Source organism: Phaethon lepturus, unplaced genomic scaffold (assembly GCF_000687285.1).
Source record: "Phaethon lepturus isolate BGI_N335 unplaced genomic scaffold, ASM68728v1 scaffold52726, whole genome shotgun sequence".
Lineage (NCBI taxonomy): Eukaryota > Metazoa > Chordata > Aves > Phaethontiformes > Phaethontidae > Phaethon > Phaethon lepturus.
This window is the reverse complement of record NW_010545165.1, coordinates 30215-47117: the sequence shown is the minus strand read 5'-3', so window position 1 is coordinate 47117 and position 16903 is coordinate 30215. Positions and strand designations below refer to the sequence as shown.

Genomic DNA, 16903 nt, shown 5'->3' with positions numbered 1-16903 from the left:
TAGACGTACAAAAAATTGCAGGGGAGAGATCTTGTCTTTCTTTTGCTGGTTTTAGAACAATCATTTGACAGGCAGCTTGTCAAAATGTAACTTACAAAGATGACACACATAGAACAGCACACTCAAATCAGGGAAAGCTCCATTGCCCAATCCCCCCTGCAGCTGGAAGGTACATCTGCGCGCTCCGCTTCGCCTTCCACCACCCCCTCCATCCTAGCACGTTTGCTTTCTGTAGCAGAGCCAGGGAGGGAGCCAGGCTGTGGGTGGACGATGCCGGGGCGAGCGGGGCGACGTACCGTTCAGCTGCTGGCACGCAGCGAGGCGGCTTGGCTTCAGCACAAACTGGCACTGCAGCTCCTGGGGCAGCTGCTCCGTCAGGAAGGACCCCTGAAGCTGCCTGGGGCAGGCGCAGTGCTTTGATCCATGGGGCATAGCGTCGCGAATGTGGCTCATTTTAATTCCGAAGGGATATTCATGTCCTGTTCAAAGATAAGTCATAATAATCTGTGTTGGATTGACTGGAAACTTGCAAAACTCCATCTGCCTTGGAGGAAAAGCAGATTTTGCGTGCTGGCCCGCAGCAATTTCTCTCTCAGTAAGCTCAGACTTGACGCTTTTCTGCATATTTACACTGGCATAAATCATACACTGGCAGACATGGAGTTACTGTGTTCAGTGTAGTTAAACAGACATAGAAGTAAAATCAGACCTATTAAAGCTGTATCACATAAAAGCCCATCAGAAAAAATACAAGTGACTATTTTTGAATTCAGTGTTTATTCTTTCTACTGCTTTAATTGAGACACTGAAAGTTTAGGTACTGGTTGCTCATATGGTTCTGGTAATAAATGAGATTTTGGGAGCAGTCATCTGCCAAATTTTTGCTGAGCATGCAAGACCCAAAAATCCATTGTGAAAGTGATCTTCCCTCCCTCTCCATGCAACAGCCATCAGCTCAGTCAAACGAGACACAATTACGGTTCCTGTCTGAAGCTGAAACAGGAAGGAAATGTTAATCACAGGGCTAATGCAAATGAGCTACGCTTGGCATTAACCAGCATCTTTGGGGACTACACAGAGGCAATTCAATTCTTGAAAAGCTTTCAAAAATGCCACCAGAAAGATATTTTTTGGACTTGTCTAAAGACCTGGCAGTTGAAAGATATTAAATATGGGTGCAATGTTAAGAGGTTTTAGTTAACTTGCACTTAGACTTGAACACTGATAGTGGAAGAGACATTATTTGAGATTATAGGTAGTGTGAAGCCGAAGCAGAGTTGAATGCTGCTTCTGATGTCTACCTATGATAAAAGCAGGTCTTATCTGATAAACTTTATAAATATCAAGAACAGCATCACTTTAATATCAGATTCTTCTTTTCCAATGATTGTAACCTGAATTTGCAGTGAGAGAGAGTCAGTCAACTAGAAAAGTCTCCCATTTCTGAATTCTCTGGTTCTACATTTAAAAACGTGGCTGTGATTTTATCTGAAGAAGCCACACGTAATAGTCAGAAAGGCAAAGTCTGGTATGTTTCAAAGACAAAACAGTTTGCACTGTCTATAAGGTGCACAAATTAGACATTTTATAAATATTAATGTTGTCTGACTCCAGCAAAGCATTTATAGCTAAGGCTGCTTTAAGAAGGAATGTTAAGATTTACTGGGGCTAGATTTGCAGGAGAAAAAGAAAATCCACCCATTTTTCTTGTTCTAATCATCTTGTGAACTCTTATATAGCACAAATAATGCCGGGCTTCTACGGGGAAAGGTTCTTAATAACAGGAAGGGATTTGTTCTCAGTGAATCATGGGCCAAAATCAAATCACTCCATCCAATCACTTCTGAGCTTTGGGTTGATTCCTGGACAGGAAATGTTTTGAAAAGCATTTCAGAAAGTGAATAAGCAATAATTTGCTTCTAATCAGAGGGGAGCTGTCAGCCAGTAAGAGAAATACAGGACTGGAAATCAGTTGACTTACTTGAGTTGTGGGAGAACAGAACATTTCTCAAAAATCTGCTGAGTTTTGCTGAGGAGGGGAGTAAAAAATGCTATAGAAGTGTAGGAAAAAATATGGTAGAGCTGGACTGGCTCCAGGAGAGGAGGTGACTGAGTGGAGAGGCTGACTCTGTAGAAAGACTGAACTCATGCAACAAAATTGGGGCAGAAAGAAATGAACTTTTTCAACCTCTTAGTGACACAAGCAGACACAATTGCTCTTCAAAACAAAGGACCAGTGTATGACTAGCTCCCCAAATAGGCAAACTTGCATGACAGGGAAGTAAGAGAAAAAACAGGAAAAACAAAAGAGGAAACTGCATTTCAGTCTTCTCTGTATGTCTTGCTTCCTTCAGCACTAAAAACTGAGTGAATGTTGAAAAACAAAACCATGTCACGAACTTACCAATAAGAGGGTAAGGAGCATCTTCTCTTCCTGAAATCACCCACAGCTTGTAGTCTTTTTCAGAGCCCTTTAAAACCAAAATTAAGAATAAGTTTGCCAGCCATTAACAGGTTTGTGTTAGGTTTCCACAACATCAGGATAAACTGCACCTTGCCAGCAGGATCAAAGGAACCCCATTTACTTTTGCAGTGCCCAAATTTGCCACCAGCAAAGCTTCTGAATTGTGTCTGTCACGTGCCATGTGGCTTGTGTGACCAGGGTCCAGCTGTGTGCAGCGAGCGGGGCTGGAGCCCAACATTTCTAGAGGAAAAGGGGGAGATTTGCCCCAGTTCTTTCACTGCTCCTGGAGGCAGAAGGATGGAGGTCACAGCCTGCCATGACTCAGGATTGCTTTTAAGGCCAGATCAACACACTAGCCATGGCAGCCCCCATGCCACGCGGCTGAGTCGGTCCCTGGCCCGCATGCCTCCCCGCTCCCAGGAGGCTGGAAATGAGGCAGCCGCCAGCATGGAGGGGACCTCTGGCCCCAGGTGCTGCTCCTGGCACCCAGCGCCTCTGTGCCCCACCTCTCCCCATGGGCGCTGAGCTGCAGCCAGCCCCAAGGAGAGAGAGGTCTGATCCCTCAGAGGGATTACGGATAAGCAGCACGCAGCGGCGGCCTGTGGCAGAGCCTGTGGCAGACAGCGGGCAGTTCGTTTGGGCTAAGGTGACCTTTCAGCTCCATCCTGAGTATCAGGGTAATCGCATCAGGCTCTGGCACACAGGCATACCCAGCTTCACGCTTGAGACCCCTGCTCCACCATCTTCCCAGCTTCTCTACGTCCCCTGCAAGCAGGAGAAGCTCAGGCTTGCCAGCCGGCAGCATCCCGTGCCCTGCACCGGAGAGCAGGGCAAGAGCACCTTCGCCGAAGACCTAAGCCCGCGCTGATGGTGCCAAGGCGGGGATGGCACCCAAGGGGCTCCTGGCCCTCAACGCTGCCCCAAAATCTCCCCACAGGGCTACTGTTGGCTCTTTTGTGCAGCCCGTTTTTGTGGAAGGGCTTGGGAGCACTGGATGGGACTTTAAGACTGCTGAGCCCTCTTCTAAAATTTACAGTGAAGAGGATCAATTTACATAAAAGGAGACAATTTCCAAAGGATTGGAGAATGTGAACATCCTTGGGAAAAGCTGTGTAAAACCGCTGATTTGAAAGCAAATTGTAAATATTGCCTTTAGCATAAATATACAAGTCAATGTTGCAATTTAATTGAAGAAGGAGATAGTACATTATTTCAAATATGATGGTGAGACAATAGTAATAAAAAGAATGACATTTAATATAAACCACTCTCAGGACAAAAGGTAACAGTAAGTGGATAAACACACTGTATGAAAAGTCATCTATTATACCTTAAATCCCTTTCCAGTGACACTGCTAAATCAGGATAATTAAAATCTAAAAGTTTTCTCTAAAACTAATTCCTACATCCTTTTAAACAGATTTGCCTACTATCCTGCATTGTCTGGACCTTCACCCAGTGTCCCCAAAGGTCTTGAGACCCTTTCTACTTGCTGCACACACCCAGTGTAATGCTGATACACCCAATAAAGCCTTCGCAGTTTGCGCTCTGACTGACAGAGCTTTCTGGCTCATATCAGCACTGCTGTTAAGTTAGCTAGCAGGGGGCAGAAGGAAAATAAATAGGCTTTGGAGACATCTCTGATGCCTCAGGGCAAGCAGCCAGGAGCAAATAAATACAGCTGAGGAGCACAAGAAAGGGTATTTACTTTTCCTTTTAAATATATATATATGAAAGGGTTTGTTGCTGTGAAGGGGAAGCAAGGAAAAGGGAAGAGCTAGTAAGCGCAGTTTCAGGAGGCAGACTGCTCATCTCTCAATTGCAAATGTTGTCCTCTATGGGCTTTATGAGGCCATTTGTCAGTATAAATGTGACTGTCCCAGAAAAATCAGCAAGTGTACTTAGGGAGCTGGGAAACCCAAGGCCCTTCTTTCTGCCCCAGTTGGTAATTTGAAACAGATGATCAATGCCATTTTGCACAAACTAGTTGTCATTTTACCAGACAAACCACAGAGGGGAAAACCCTGATGCGTTAAACCAGAGTGAACTCAGCCAAAGTAATAGCCCCATTAATCACACAACATGTGAAATGTAGTTTTTATAATTGCCATTGAAAAGTCGTAGAGCTCCTTTCAAGTGGTTCTCTCTGGACATAAATAAAAAACCTCGAGACAGCGCATAAGGAAAAGCTTCCTTGCAGTCAGAACAATCCTACGAGGGGGTTGGGTGTTTGATTGATATGCAGACTACAGCTTAATTTATTTAGCTTGTTTGATTTTATTGCTAATCTTATGATATGCCTCTAATGAAAAAGGCTTTATGCTATGAAGATGCAGTGAAAAAATGTGGTTTATCACTTGGGAAAATAATACTGCAGGCAAGATTTTACATCTTTCAGATGGCTTTCATTCTTTTTCCACTCAAAATAAAACTGTAAAGAGAAGGAAAGGCTTGATTGTGATACATACAAAATAACACAAATCTGAAACCTAACCAGCTCCTCCTCCTGCTCATCTCAAACAAAATATTCTCTTCCAGTACTACCATTTTCCTGTTTTTCCTGTAGACAAAATAAGGAAATGCAGGTGACACCCATCAAACGGGTAAAAATGAAACACATCATAGTAAAGACTTGCAGTTGTAATACAGAAGTCTTTCGATTTTTACTGCAGACTGGGGTAGACAATGGGATGGATTTTAACTCACTTCCTATCCCCTTCACCTTGCAGTCCCTCTATCAACTCCAGAGCTACCTTAATTGGATAGACTGCTGGATCCTGAGCTTGGGCCAGAGCCCCAGCCCTGGTGTAAAGGGGATGTCTGAGCCATAACAAGACAGAAAGACAGAAATTCTTGTACCTATGAAATAACAAGCTAGCAGAATAGGCCTCTGGATGCATTAAAAGCCTGTATAAATTAGGGATAATGAATGTCAGGGAAGGCAAATTCTGAGGTTACTCTAACTTTTGCCGGGTGTCTTTGGAAGCCCCAGGGAAGCACAAGAGTGGCATTTTGTCATATTTAACTCATCGCATTCAGAGGTGTGGTACGAAAAGTCTTGTCAGATTCCATGCAATGAGATCAATGTACACACAAGACTAAGACATTTTTTAAAATCTTGCTACCCATGCAGCAGACTGAACAAGCCAGTTAAAAAGCTGTCATCCAGGAGCTGTTGGTTGGTGTTGGCTGGAGTCACATTGTGAAACAATGAGAAAAGCAGAATAAGGGAGCCAGAATTCTTGTCCTTGGCACTGATTCATTACTACACCTGAAGCACCACCTTGTCTGGTTTAGAGCAAAGGGAGCCAGTTGAGGCAGTACTTGATCTACTAGGAATCACTGCATCTACTTGGTGCACTATCCTGCATTGTCGTAAGTCTTGTAAAAGCCTTCTTCCAAAACAGTTTCAGGCTATTGCTTAAATTGGGTACATTCAGATTCTATGCAATCACTCAGTTACATTCATATCTCACATGACACTAAAGGTCCATGGATATTTAGAGTGTCTGATTTGGACACTTGAGACCAGTGCTTGTACTTGTAATCTGGGGACACAGCTGATCATGCATGTTTGCACATTTTGAAAACAGCTAACAAGCCGGTCAGTTCCTGTTCACATTGAAGTATGCAAAAGGAGCTGTATCAAACTCTCACTTCTTGTGTCAAGATATCTCCTCTTAGGCATCAGCAAAACAGATTTAAAAGAATTTTAAACATGATGGATCCCTTACAGGGATGAGAGACTTACTCAAAACTTTTAAGGCTCTTGATCTCTGGAGGCCTATATATTAGCTAGGCACTTTTGCTTCATTTCAACAACACTGAATTGCTATGATAAAGGATTTAATTAATGTTCATATCCTAAAACTTGGAAAAAGTGCAAGAGAAGATTTGATTATTAAAATGACTACAAAAAGACTCACTAATACTGGTGCAAGGACTTACGTTAATTCCCAGCTGCTGCAGGGCCATGAGAATTACATCATTTGCCGTATCAATGTTGGTTACACTTAGGGTTTTTGACTGTGAAGAGAAAAAAAGAGAAGGGGAAAGTAGCATTAAAAATTTGGATTTGCAAAGAGTATCTGAAGTGCAATAGCTCTGCATAATTCATTGCTGAAAAATGGAAAGTATCTTGTTAAAATTTTACTTGATATATAAGTTATACTACATAGATAAAGACGCAGCTGCCTGAGACCGAGGTTTGATTCCTCTGTTTTGTCACACACTTTCTGTATTTGCTCCCCACTTCCCCAACAGCTCCATTGGACAGGAGAGTGCCATTACTACTGGGGACAAGACCTCCACATTAAAATATGCAAAAAGACACAGCCACTAACTGCACTTCAGACACTGCATGAGGGAAACTTAATGGTTTGATCAATTTAAAAACATACAAGCTTCCTTTGGAAAAAATGAGTTCTTCAGTGAAGTAAGAGGTTCTCTTATCAATTGTTAATCATTTCCATCCTTTTCTATTGAAAATCTCCCTGGTAAGAAAATACTGCACACAGTTCATCTCTATATCCTTTGCCAGTTTCTATATAGACTTCTCAAAGCTAGATTTGGCTTAATACCAGAAACACTTCCTGTTGGTAATCTTTCATCCAGTTAAAATGCTACCTCTCTGGCATCCTCCGGAATCTGCTGATCTGCAGTATGGAAAAGCATGGATCTACAGAAACACTGCTTTCTAAAGAGCTATGGCAACCAGCACGAAGTGCCGAGCTTCGTGTCGGAGGAAGTGCCGCTTGCCACAAGGCAGTCTTTCCAGAGTGAGATTTCAGCGCCTGGCACCAGTATTACTGCTGTACAGCTGCGCGATGCTCTGTACCTCTGCACCATGGGCTGCTCTTAGGCAGGGCAGTGCATTGCAAACACACCAGGCCTAATGACGCCATCCTCAGCCCCGCCGGGATGTGGCAGCTCCGCTGCCATCACCTTGCAAAGGAAAAAACAGCTGGGGAGAGCATGTCCAGAGGGGTTTTTGCTTGCACCATCACACCCACGCTGGCCTCGCTTCCCAAACCGACAGGCAGCTCCCACACATCAAGCACAAGTTACTGAGCCCTCTTTAGAGCCGTGATAGCTTGGCTCTGCTAATGAGACTACACAGCTTTTGGATTGCAGTTGGTCCATGGCCAGTCTAAAGCCCTCTCAGAAGAAACGCATGCCCGCTGCAACAAATGGCCCAGGCGTACCCAATGGCTCAAAGAAGGGAAGGTGGCAGAGCCAGGATGTAAATGTTCACTGCCAGCCCCAAGACCGTTTGCTATACACTGTTACCCTGCGTAGTATATCAATTTTATACTGGCCATAGGATGTTCAGGTGAAACAAACCCCTGACATTTTGCGTTTAGAAAAGATTTAAGCTATATGTTTGTATAAGTCTCTGACGGTAACAAGCTGCCGTGGCAATCAAAGGAAAGTAGTGAGAATACTGTATATCTTGCTTCAGGACATATCTGAATGCTCATACCATAAAAAATTTAACATTTGCCTGAAGCAATGACATCTGGCTCTCAGGAGTAGGTCAGCACATTTGCATAAGTTTTGCTCTTGGCTAGAATATAATAAACCGGTTTGTGTTTTGTGTTCAGCGTTCCCTACCCTCCAAATATGAAATAATTCTTGGGCACCTCCAGCTGCTGTAGCACGGGGACCACAGTGCCATAAGAGCTATTTGCATCACAAAGTTTCCATCTGCTCCTCCACTGTTTTATTACTGATAATAGCTAGACTACAGTGTGTCGTTTCTAGGACTGTCAGGTTCAGGAAATCACATTTGGCACATGAATTAATTATAGCTAAGGAGAGAAGGCATTGAAAAAAACCCCAAACCCTGGTACAAGAGCACAACACCTGAGTGCATGTATGATTTATCAACGTTTACACCTAAGCACAGCTTGATCTGCAGTCCTGCATCTGAACTACTATTAACATTTGTCTTAGCAACATTGCAATTCTAACTATTATCATTTACCTTAATAATGATTTTCTGAAAAAAGGCAGACTCCTTTATGCTTATGTCTATGCAAATACAGAATTCTAAGTGAAGATTCACTGTTGGGCAAAGACCTCCAATGAGGTCTAACTTCTGCAAAAATTTCTCATGTCCTTGCAAATGCTCTTTAGGCCTCTGAGCATGAAATATAGATCGTAAAAGAACAGTTAGAAAGAAAGGACAAATGTATAAGAAACAGAGGAAGAATGGATGGATTATCACTGAAAGCTAGGGTATCCCTAGGGAACTGGCTACATACAAGAATTTAGTTTAAATTGGTTAAAAACGACTTAGTAAAAAAGGTGCAAATCACCCTGTGGATGACCTTTCTTTACCAATTTACCTTGTGCCTATAAATTTACCAACATCAGTTAGTTGATGAAAAACATGCTTAAGGCAATTTCAGGGTGTTCATATACACAGTTTTACTGACATGGTCATTATAAGCAAAGAACACATTGCAACTTTGCAGAATTGAATCAAGGCAGCTGTGGGTTTAGAACAATTTTACAAGCAAAAAAAGGGTACATTGTATTGGCATTTCTGAAGATGCTTAAGCATAAATTCCACTAGAGGTGTTTCTTGGGACTTCACACTGTACAGTCTTTAGTTTGTGTGCCAGAACCAGTATTTCTTACCAAACACACTGTCTTTAAAAAGGAATTCATGTATTAAACACAGGAAACAAACATTTCAGGGCTGTGTATGCTGAGTCTTTTAAAGGGGCGGGATGCTTAAAAGTTACAACCCAAAGGAACCTTCCCAATATCCAAAGGGTTTACAGGTGACTAGCACTCACAGCTGATGTGGATTTAGACACCCATTTAGCTCAAGAGCACTTACATATGCACAAGTTCCCACGTCCTTTGCAATTATCTTCAAAGGAATGCTTTTAGGATAGTCTTTTTCCTTCTCTTCTCTTATTCGACTGACAAAACAAGTACAAAATAAGTAAATTTTTAATATTGTAAACATAAATAGCAAGATGGACATTTAAATAGCAATCAAACACTAACTAGGTAAGAAGCAGATTGTTTGCAGAGGTACTGCAGTAGAAAGATCTCTGAGGACAGGAAAGCATCCAGCAGTATCTGGAAGGGATGCTGATCGTGGCCCCTAGTAATGTCCTATTGTATTAAAGTTCATTGTAGAAATCAATGTAAGCAGCGGAAAAACTGGATTTAAAAAATAAAGCTAAAACTACTCATCATTGTGATGCCTCAGTGTGCACTATAGGCTCCTACAATCTGCGCTGGTGAGTTCCCACCTGGAGTCCTGCGTCCAGCTCTGGAGCCCTCAGCACAGGAAAGACACGGACCTGCTGGAGGGGCTCCAGAGCAGGGCCACAAAAATGCTCAGAGGGATGGAACACCTCTCCTGTGAGAGCGTTGGGGTTGCTCAGTCTGGAGAAGAGAAGGCTCTGGGAAGATCTTCTTGCAGCCTTCCAGTACTTAAAGGGCGCTTACCAGAAAGATGGGGACAGACTTTTTCACAACGCCTGTAGCAATAGGACAAGGGGTAATGATTTTAAACTGAAAGAGGGTAGATTTAGACTAGATCTAAGGAAGAATTTTTTCACAGTGAGGGTGGTGAAACACTGTCAGGGGTTGCCCAGAGAGGTGGTAGATGCCCCATCCCTGGAAACATTCAAGATCAGGTTGGGTGGGGCGCTCAGAAACCTGATTTAGTTGAAGGTGTTCCTGCTCATTGCAGGAGGGTTGGACTAGATGACCTTAAAAAGTCTTTTCCAACACAAACTATTCTATGATTCTATGATTCACCAGTTCAAAGGACTGAACAGAAGAGTGAATTAGAAATCATGCCCAACAATGATGATTTAAACAACCCCAGGAACTCTGAAGATAAAGACACAAACCCCAACCAGCAGAACTACGTCACCAGAAAACAAAACCACCACTAGTAGTTTTCTGTCCAAATACTGACTGAAATAAGACAGTTCTATTTACACAAACCCTCCCACCATACCCTCCAGCTTGGGGTCCATTTTGTAAGTCCAAAATACAGCCAGCCATGAGCAGCAGGTAAGTTAGAGCAGAGGTTCCTGAGCTGGGCTTGCTTAGATGCCATCACCTTGGGAAGAACCCCAGGCTCAACTGGAGAGATGGTGGCAGAGTTTCCTACAACTCTGCAGGGAAGGGACCAAGTGTGATAGGAATTGCTCCAGTTTTGGCCTGAGCCATGTTCAGGAACAGGGAAGCATTTCCTTCCTTGTGTAGTGATCATTGCATGAATGGCACATACCATCTTCTGCAGGAAGAAGACATGAGATGGTTTTTTTCTTAATATCACTTTGAAAGAGCTTATCTATCATGATGGCATAAGGTACCACAGCTTGGGAATCACTGGTCTAGAGGACAGGGAATCTTTTCAGTGTCTTCAAAGACTGTATAATAAAGTACCTTTGCAAAAAAGACAGCCATGTTTCCTTTTGTTCTGCAGACCTGCAAGAATTATAGAAAAACAGGGACAAATCAGCCATCATTCTAATACCAAAATAGCCCTTGTACAAACCATGGTGAAATGGTCTGCTGCTTGGTTGCAATTTCCATAAGTATCTACAGAAACTAAAAGGTTTTTCCAGATTTGAATGAAAAATCTGCCTCTCTGCAAAATCAAGTGAAAAGCCTGCCACGGAGATCAAAAGCCCCAGTTACTGATTTTTATCACAGAAGTTAAAGCTTTACCCCAGTGAATTCAGTAGGAAAAAGGTTGAGTTCTTAAACTGATGTCCAAATAGAAGAGGAAGGCACTTTAAAATAAGAGCTTCCTTCAAAAGTTTAAAGGTATTTCCTCAGATATATAGATTCTTTCCACTTTAACTATTCTAATTCTCTCCTTATTTATTACTTGGTTTATCACCACATTACAAAGTACACATAAGCCACAATGAAGAAAGATCCCACTGTACTTAGTAGGGGGAAATTTTAAGGCTTTTATCTCATTTCTCTTTATCTCATTTATACACTTTCAAGGATACAAACTGTCCAGTTAAATGTAGCTAATAATAGGATAGTGCAAGGAATCTAACCTAATTTTGGTTCAACTTTCTTGATTTAAATCTTGCCCCAGATGGAGTAACTGCTATTCCCACTGCTGCTTCTGCAAATCAAGTTCTTCAAATTTTCAGAGCAGGCATTTAGGGAACTACAAACCTACCAAATGATGCTGTGAGGGCAATGCACTTTATAAACATTAAAAATGTGAATCTGCTTTGGCTGCTTCAATTCTGTCAGATATGCATCTACGGACTCATGAATGGCATTTTAGATTTTTCTGTGTACCTCCAGTCATAAAATAATTTTACTTCTATAAAATCTCTGACTCTGGACTGAAGCTATTGCTTTCCTATCTAACTACTTCCTGATAGCTGTAGAGGATCACGTACTGTCTCTAGATCAAAGCTCATGTTTATTGGCAAGAGTTCAACTGAAAATCAATAGAAAATTTCAGCTTTGTTTCAGGACTATTAAGTGAAAAAAACATAAACCGCACAACCAGCTCAAAAGAGAGCAGTTTGTGCACAGCATTCTCTTTGGATACAGACAATGTGACATACAAATTAAGCTGCATGCGTCAGCTTTTGCTCTCTGTTGGTAAAGAGGAAAATGCGTTTTCCAAGACCCAGCCAAATTACTGTGGCTAAGCAGCTGGGATTTCAGGGGGATGGTGCCCTCCCTTATGCAAAGTGACAACAGAGCCCTCCCACTGAGACTAAAATTAGCCTAATCACTGAAATTACCTCTACAGTCCTTATGTGTCCTACAGTAAATGCTGCAAAGACAGACCAAAAATCTTTCTCTCTGTTAAAATTCAGAGACTCTGCTGTAAGAGGAATTTTGACTTTAACACAAGTTAAAAAGGGAAATAGGACACGGTCAGTATTTCACTATACGTTTCCTGCTACTTCCAGTACAAACTCTTCTGTTCAGAAGTGTCCTACAAGGGTCTCTTTGATCTTTTCATTATCTTGGCTGTTTACTATTTGTCGTTCATCTTATTAATGTTAGCCAAGATGTTTGTCAAATTATACCAAAAAAAAGAGAATGTCCACTGAGTAAGTTTGCAGCATGGACAGTGCTTTGCCAAATCATGTATTTTCTCAAAGATTTAAGTGAGAAGTGATTATCACTGACACATTTGCAGAGAGACAGAAGATGATGCATGGACGGTGACTTGCTCACAGCAGCAGAAGGAATTGGTTTATGAATCAGTAAGTTCCTGCTTCCCAACTTCAGTGGTGCTGAAATGAATCCATGATAGTCTCATTACCTGTCAGTCTAAAAACATTTAAGTAACTTGGTAAATAATACACATATCAATTCTTACCTGAAATTTGCCACACAGTTTGTGGTGGGCCAGCCCAAAACAAAGGACCTCTCTGGGTCTGTGCTGCCTTCACAGACTTCTTCTGTACAAAATGCTGTCCACATCTCACAGAGACGTGCTTGGCACTTTAGTTTGAAATGAGAGTGCGACCTGTGACCATTAAATGAGAGAGGTTTGTCAGACACATGAAAACATAGCAAGGCAGCTTTAACAACTCAGAGTTTCTTTTTCCTTCAGGCACATGTGAAGCTTGCATCGGAGCTGATGGAAGAAGCATTTCTGCCTTAGTTAAAGAAAACAATGTTTTATATGTGTTGCATATAAAAATATATCAATTTCTCATCTAAATAGGATCAACAGATATCTTATATGTGGGATAGATAGGTTGCTTGTGGCATCCCTGGACATCTCCCTTCATGGGGGAAAACTCCTCCCCACGTCTAGATCTCCCCTCCAAATCTCGCCATGAAGCAAAGATTGCCTCTTGTGTTGGACTCTCCTTTCAGTGACTTTAATGCCATTAAGGAGTTTACAGTATAGTTGGATTGCTTAGCCCCAGGGCCAACAACTATCATCAGTTTAAGTAGTGACAACTAGGCAATCCTGAAGAAAGAACAAACAGAAAACTGCCATTGTTGTTAACTGCAGCACAGATTACATACAGCCTCCATGAACTAGCTGCATGGTAGCTTTAAGCCAACACCACTTGGAGAATGAGTCAGGACTTTGTGCATTCTCAAAATACCTAGTCATCTACAAAGAAGATATATAATTTCCCCAATTTTTAAAAAATTTGGTCCTTCCTGTATTTTATCCTACTAAACATTAAAGTACAGTAAAGGTCAAATTTACAGACTTTCACTTTTTTATTTCAACCCTTTTCTTCCACTTAATTTCCCATTACAAGTCTCCTTCCTTTGTCAAATTGGTGGGCACCAGTTCTACGTGAAAAACAAGTAAAATCTCACAAAGTCTATCCAGCCCTGCAGCAATGCAACAGCCGCTCACTTCAAGGCAGGTTTGCGCTAGAGACCTTGCAAACTTAATTACCTGAGCTATGGTTCTCCTGGGCCAGCAGGGAAAGGCTGGAGGAAAAGTGTCCCTTCCCTGAAAATGTTGTGCCCTTCTAATCCAAGGACTTTCAAGCAAGAGCATGTCAGTTCAACACCGTGTTGCAAACGTGGATGGGGACAGTGCCAGGCACCATGGTGATTAGTGCTCTATAAATAAATATGCCAGGTAAGGAGTTTCTTAGAGCTTTGGTACACAATGACTACCTTCTCTGAGATTAGTCTCATTTACAAGGTATTTGATTTAGGACACACTGAACTAATACACTCTGAAACATGAAAGTACTTGAACCTTGCGGCTTTAAAGAGGACATAGATGAACTTGCAGTACCCTGACCGGTCTGAGGTTTCCAGCTGCCATTACGCTAACGGGTGTAGTGGGGTAGAGCAACACAAATAACCCAGCAGCGTTTACAATGGTGTGCAAGAAAGGACCATCAGTGCATATCACAACTGGCAAAAAGGTGCACTTCAATTAGATCACCATAAAATACTGTAAAATACCATCTCAAGTTCAGGTATTTTTAAAACTATACCATGGTGTTTCCTGGTCAGCTGTACATTCCAGTTCTCTTTATTATGTTTTCTTACCCCATCAAAGAGAAACTTAAAGTAGAGGAGAACATTTCAACACGCTCGCCAACAAATCAGTTTGTGATACAACAGGTAAGATCTGTGCAGAATACAGAAATAATTTAACTGACTGACCACAGATTGAACTGTGAAAATGTAGATTTACAAAAAAGTACAGCTGTGAATTCTAATGTAGATGTTAGTAAATGGATGCCTGGTCTGACTCCACCGAATCAATCTGTTGACCTCCCTTTCTCCTCAATTTCTTTTTCCCATTACTCAGTGCAGTGAATTCTCTACATGCTGTTTCACTTTTTTAACATTTACAGTTCATAAAGCCAGACCCCTACGGTGCCAGTAGCAGGTGTCGGCAGGGTGTTGGCAGAAGGACAAAGATGTTCTCCAATCATGCTTGATGTATATTCTTACCCCGTTTGCCATGCCTAGTCACAGCTCTCAGCTATTATCAGTATTCAAGTGGCCTGGTTTCCAGAGGCGCTGAAACAGTAGCCTCCATTAAAATCTAAAGAGCCTGAAGTATAATTTTATCTCTATCTGCCATGTCCTTTATGCAATCCATGGGTTCTCAGCATTTGTGAAACTGTGGGTCTTCTATTTAAGTGCTAAAGCATTACCTCTAGAAATGAATATATCATTGCTGACTAAGGAAGCAGCATGACTGAACATGTGAAAAATGGGAAGAGTAACAATCTAACGAAGATTTTATTTATTTTTTAATGAAGTAAGTCTCCCTGCAAGTGTTACACTGTAAATATCAGGCAGATCCAGAGTCCACTGAAATCAACAGAAAAATCATGAACATCAATGGTGTAGGTATTGACACACCCCAAATTGTGCTACTCCTGCAGAGTAAACTCAGTTGCTTTTGCTTTCCGTAAGTGGCAACTGGATACTTTGCAGCCGTTAACAGATGGAAGATTAACTTCTCACTAGCTTTGCTAATCTCCTTAATAGGACCCTCTGACAAAAGCATTAATGGATCTACTGTGAGATTGCTGCCGTAATTCCATGTATGTACTCAACCATCAATTTCTACATCCAGCCACATTGGGAAAATAACCTTAAAATGTACGTGTATATATGCACGTATGTACTACAAAGGAGAAAAAGGAAGCCATTTCTCTGTGCCTCCCACACAAAACTTATGTAAGAAACCTTGATCATTGAGCTGACAGATCCCTGAAATATTTACTCTGCCAAATTAAAACACAAGCTTTCTGTAAGAAATCTCATCAATATATATAAAACAGTATAACATTTTACATATTTAACGTTGGTTTAGTGAGAAAAACTCTATTAATCAATCTATGACTTGTTCCTCACATGAAGGCAGTAAAAGGTGGGGCAGCAGAGAGAGAAGCACAGCATGTGAGTATTAGTCTTATTTTTAATAAGCTGGGCTAATGCATGATCTGAAAAGTTAAGTCTACATTTCAAAAATTATTAGAAAGTAGCAGAAAACAAACCTGCAGGCACCTTGTCCAAAGTCATACAGAGACGGTTGTAGAGAGGATTTACCCCCACAAATTTCCATGGGAGCAATGCCTATTTGCTGCCTTTAAGCAGGAGCTCACTGCTGCACCGGAGTTTACCCAGCAAGCTCAGAGGACACAATATAATTGTTACTGTCTTTAGGAAAAACTTGTACCCATTTGCTGGTCGTACGAAGTCTAAATGGATATGAGGTCCCTTTGCACAGTGACTGGCTACCTGCAGCTGAGCTGACACCAATACAGTGCCGAGCTGTACCTAAGATATCGTTGGTGTTTGTATGCCCCAAGCTGAAAAACTGCTTAATACAAAAGAGTATTACAAATTTTTAGCACCTTCACAAGGAATAATTCCGAAGTTAAGTCAGATTCAGATGTATCATTAACACTGTCCTGGTGACGTGCTGTCTTCACTCTGTATCAGCTATTAAAAAATCAATAGCAATCAATAGTCACAGCTGCATAGCAATACACACCACTCGGGTTTTCCCTCTAGGAATCAGCAATGGTATTTTAGCATAAGATAGCTTTAAAAATGTTGATTTTTAAGTAGTATTCATTAGTGACAGCTCTGATGCTTTAATTACTGACAGGGCAGCTGTAGAGAGAACATCCCAATTAGTTCTTTAAAATACATGAAGTAATCTCACTCAAAATACTATTTTTACCATTTCTAGCAAAGACTTGATCCCCCTCCCCCTTTTTCACCTGCAGAAGCACAATTTGTTCTGTTCCACCTTCTTCAAACATTGCAGACTCTTCACACTAAATCAAATGCTGTAAGAGCCATTACTACTCCCTGGGGATCAGGTTTTGGAGTGGTTACACAGAGTAGTGCTCTAATATGCAAATAGTCCCACTGGGACCCAACCAAACCTGTGGTAATGTGCAACTCAGTCTGGTGTTCCAGCATGGCTTCTGCTCAGCATGC

General features: G+C 41.7%; 1 protein-coding gene across 1 annotated transcript in view; it reads right to left on the bottom strand.

Moving 5' to 3' along the window:
• The window catches only part of ARHGAP20 (Rho GTPase activating protein 20), a 50559-nt gene that overhangs the window by 12782 nt on the left and 20874 nt on the right, over positions 1–16903 (bottom strand). The window contains exons 3-8 of the mRNA XM_010288865.1: positions 12819–12968; positions 10892–10933; positions 9315–9399; positions 6413–6490; positions 2405–2471; positions 297–479 (exon numbers count right to left, since the gene is read on the bottom strand). Coding sequence (XP_010287167.1) covers positions 297–479; positions 2405–2471; positions 6413–6490; positions 9315–9399; positions 10892–10933; positions 12819–12968 — 605 coding nt within the window. The remainder of the gene's footprint in view (positions 1–296; positions 480–2404; positions 2472–6412; positions 6491–9314; positions 9400–10891; positions 10934–12818; positions 12969–16903) is intronic.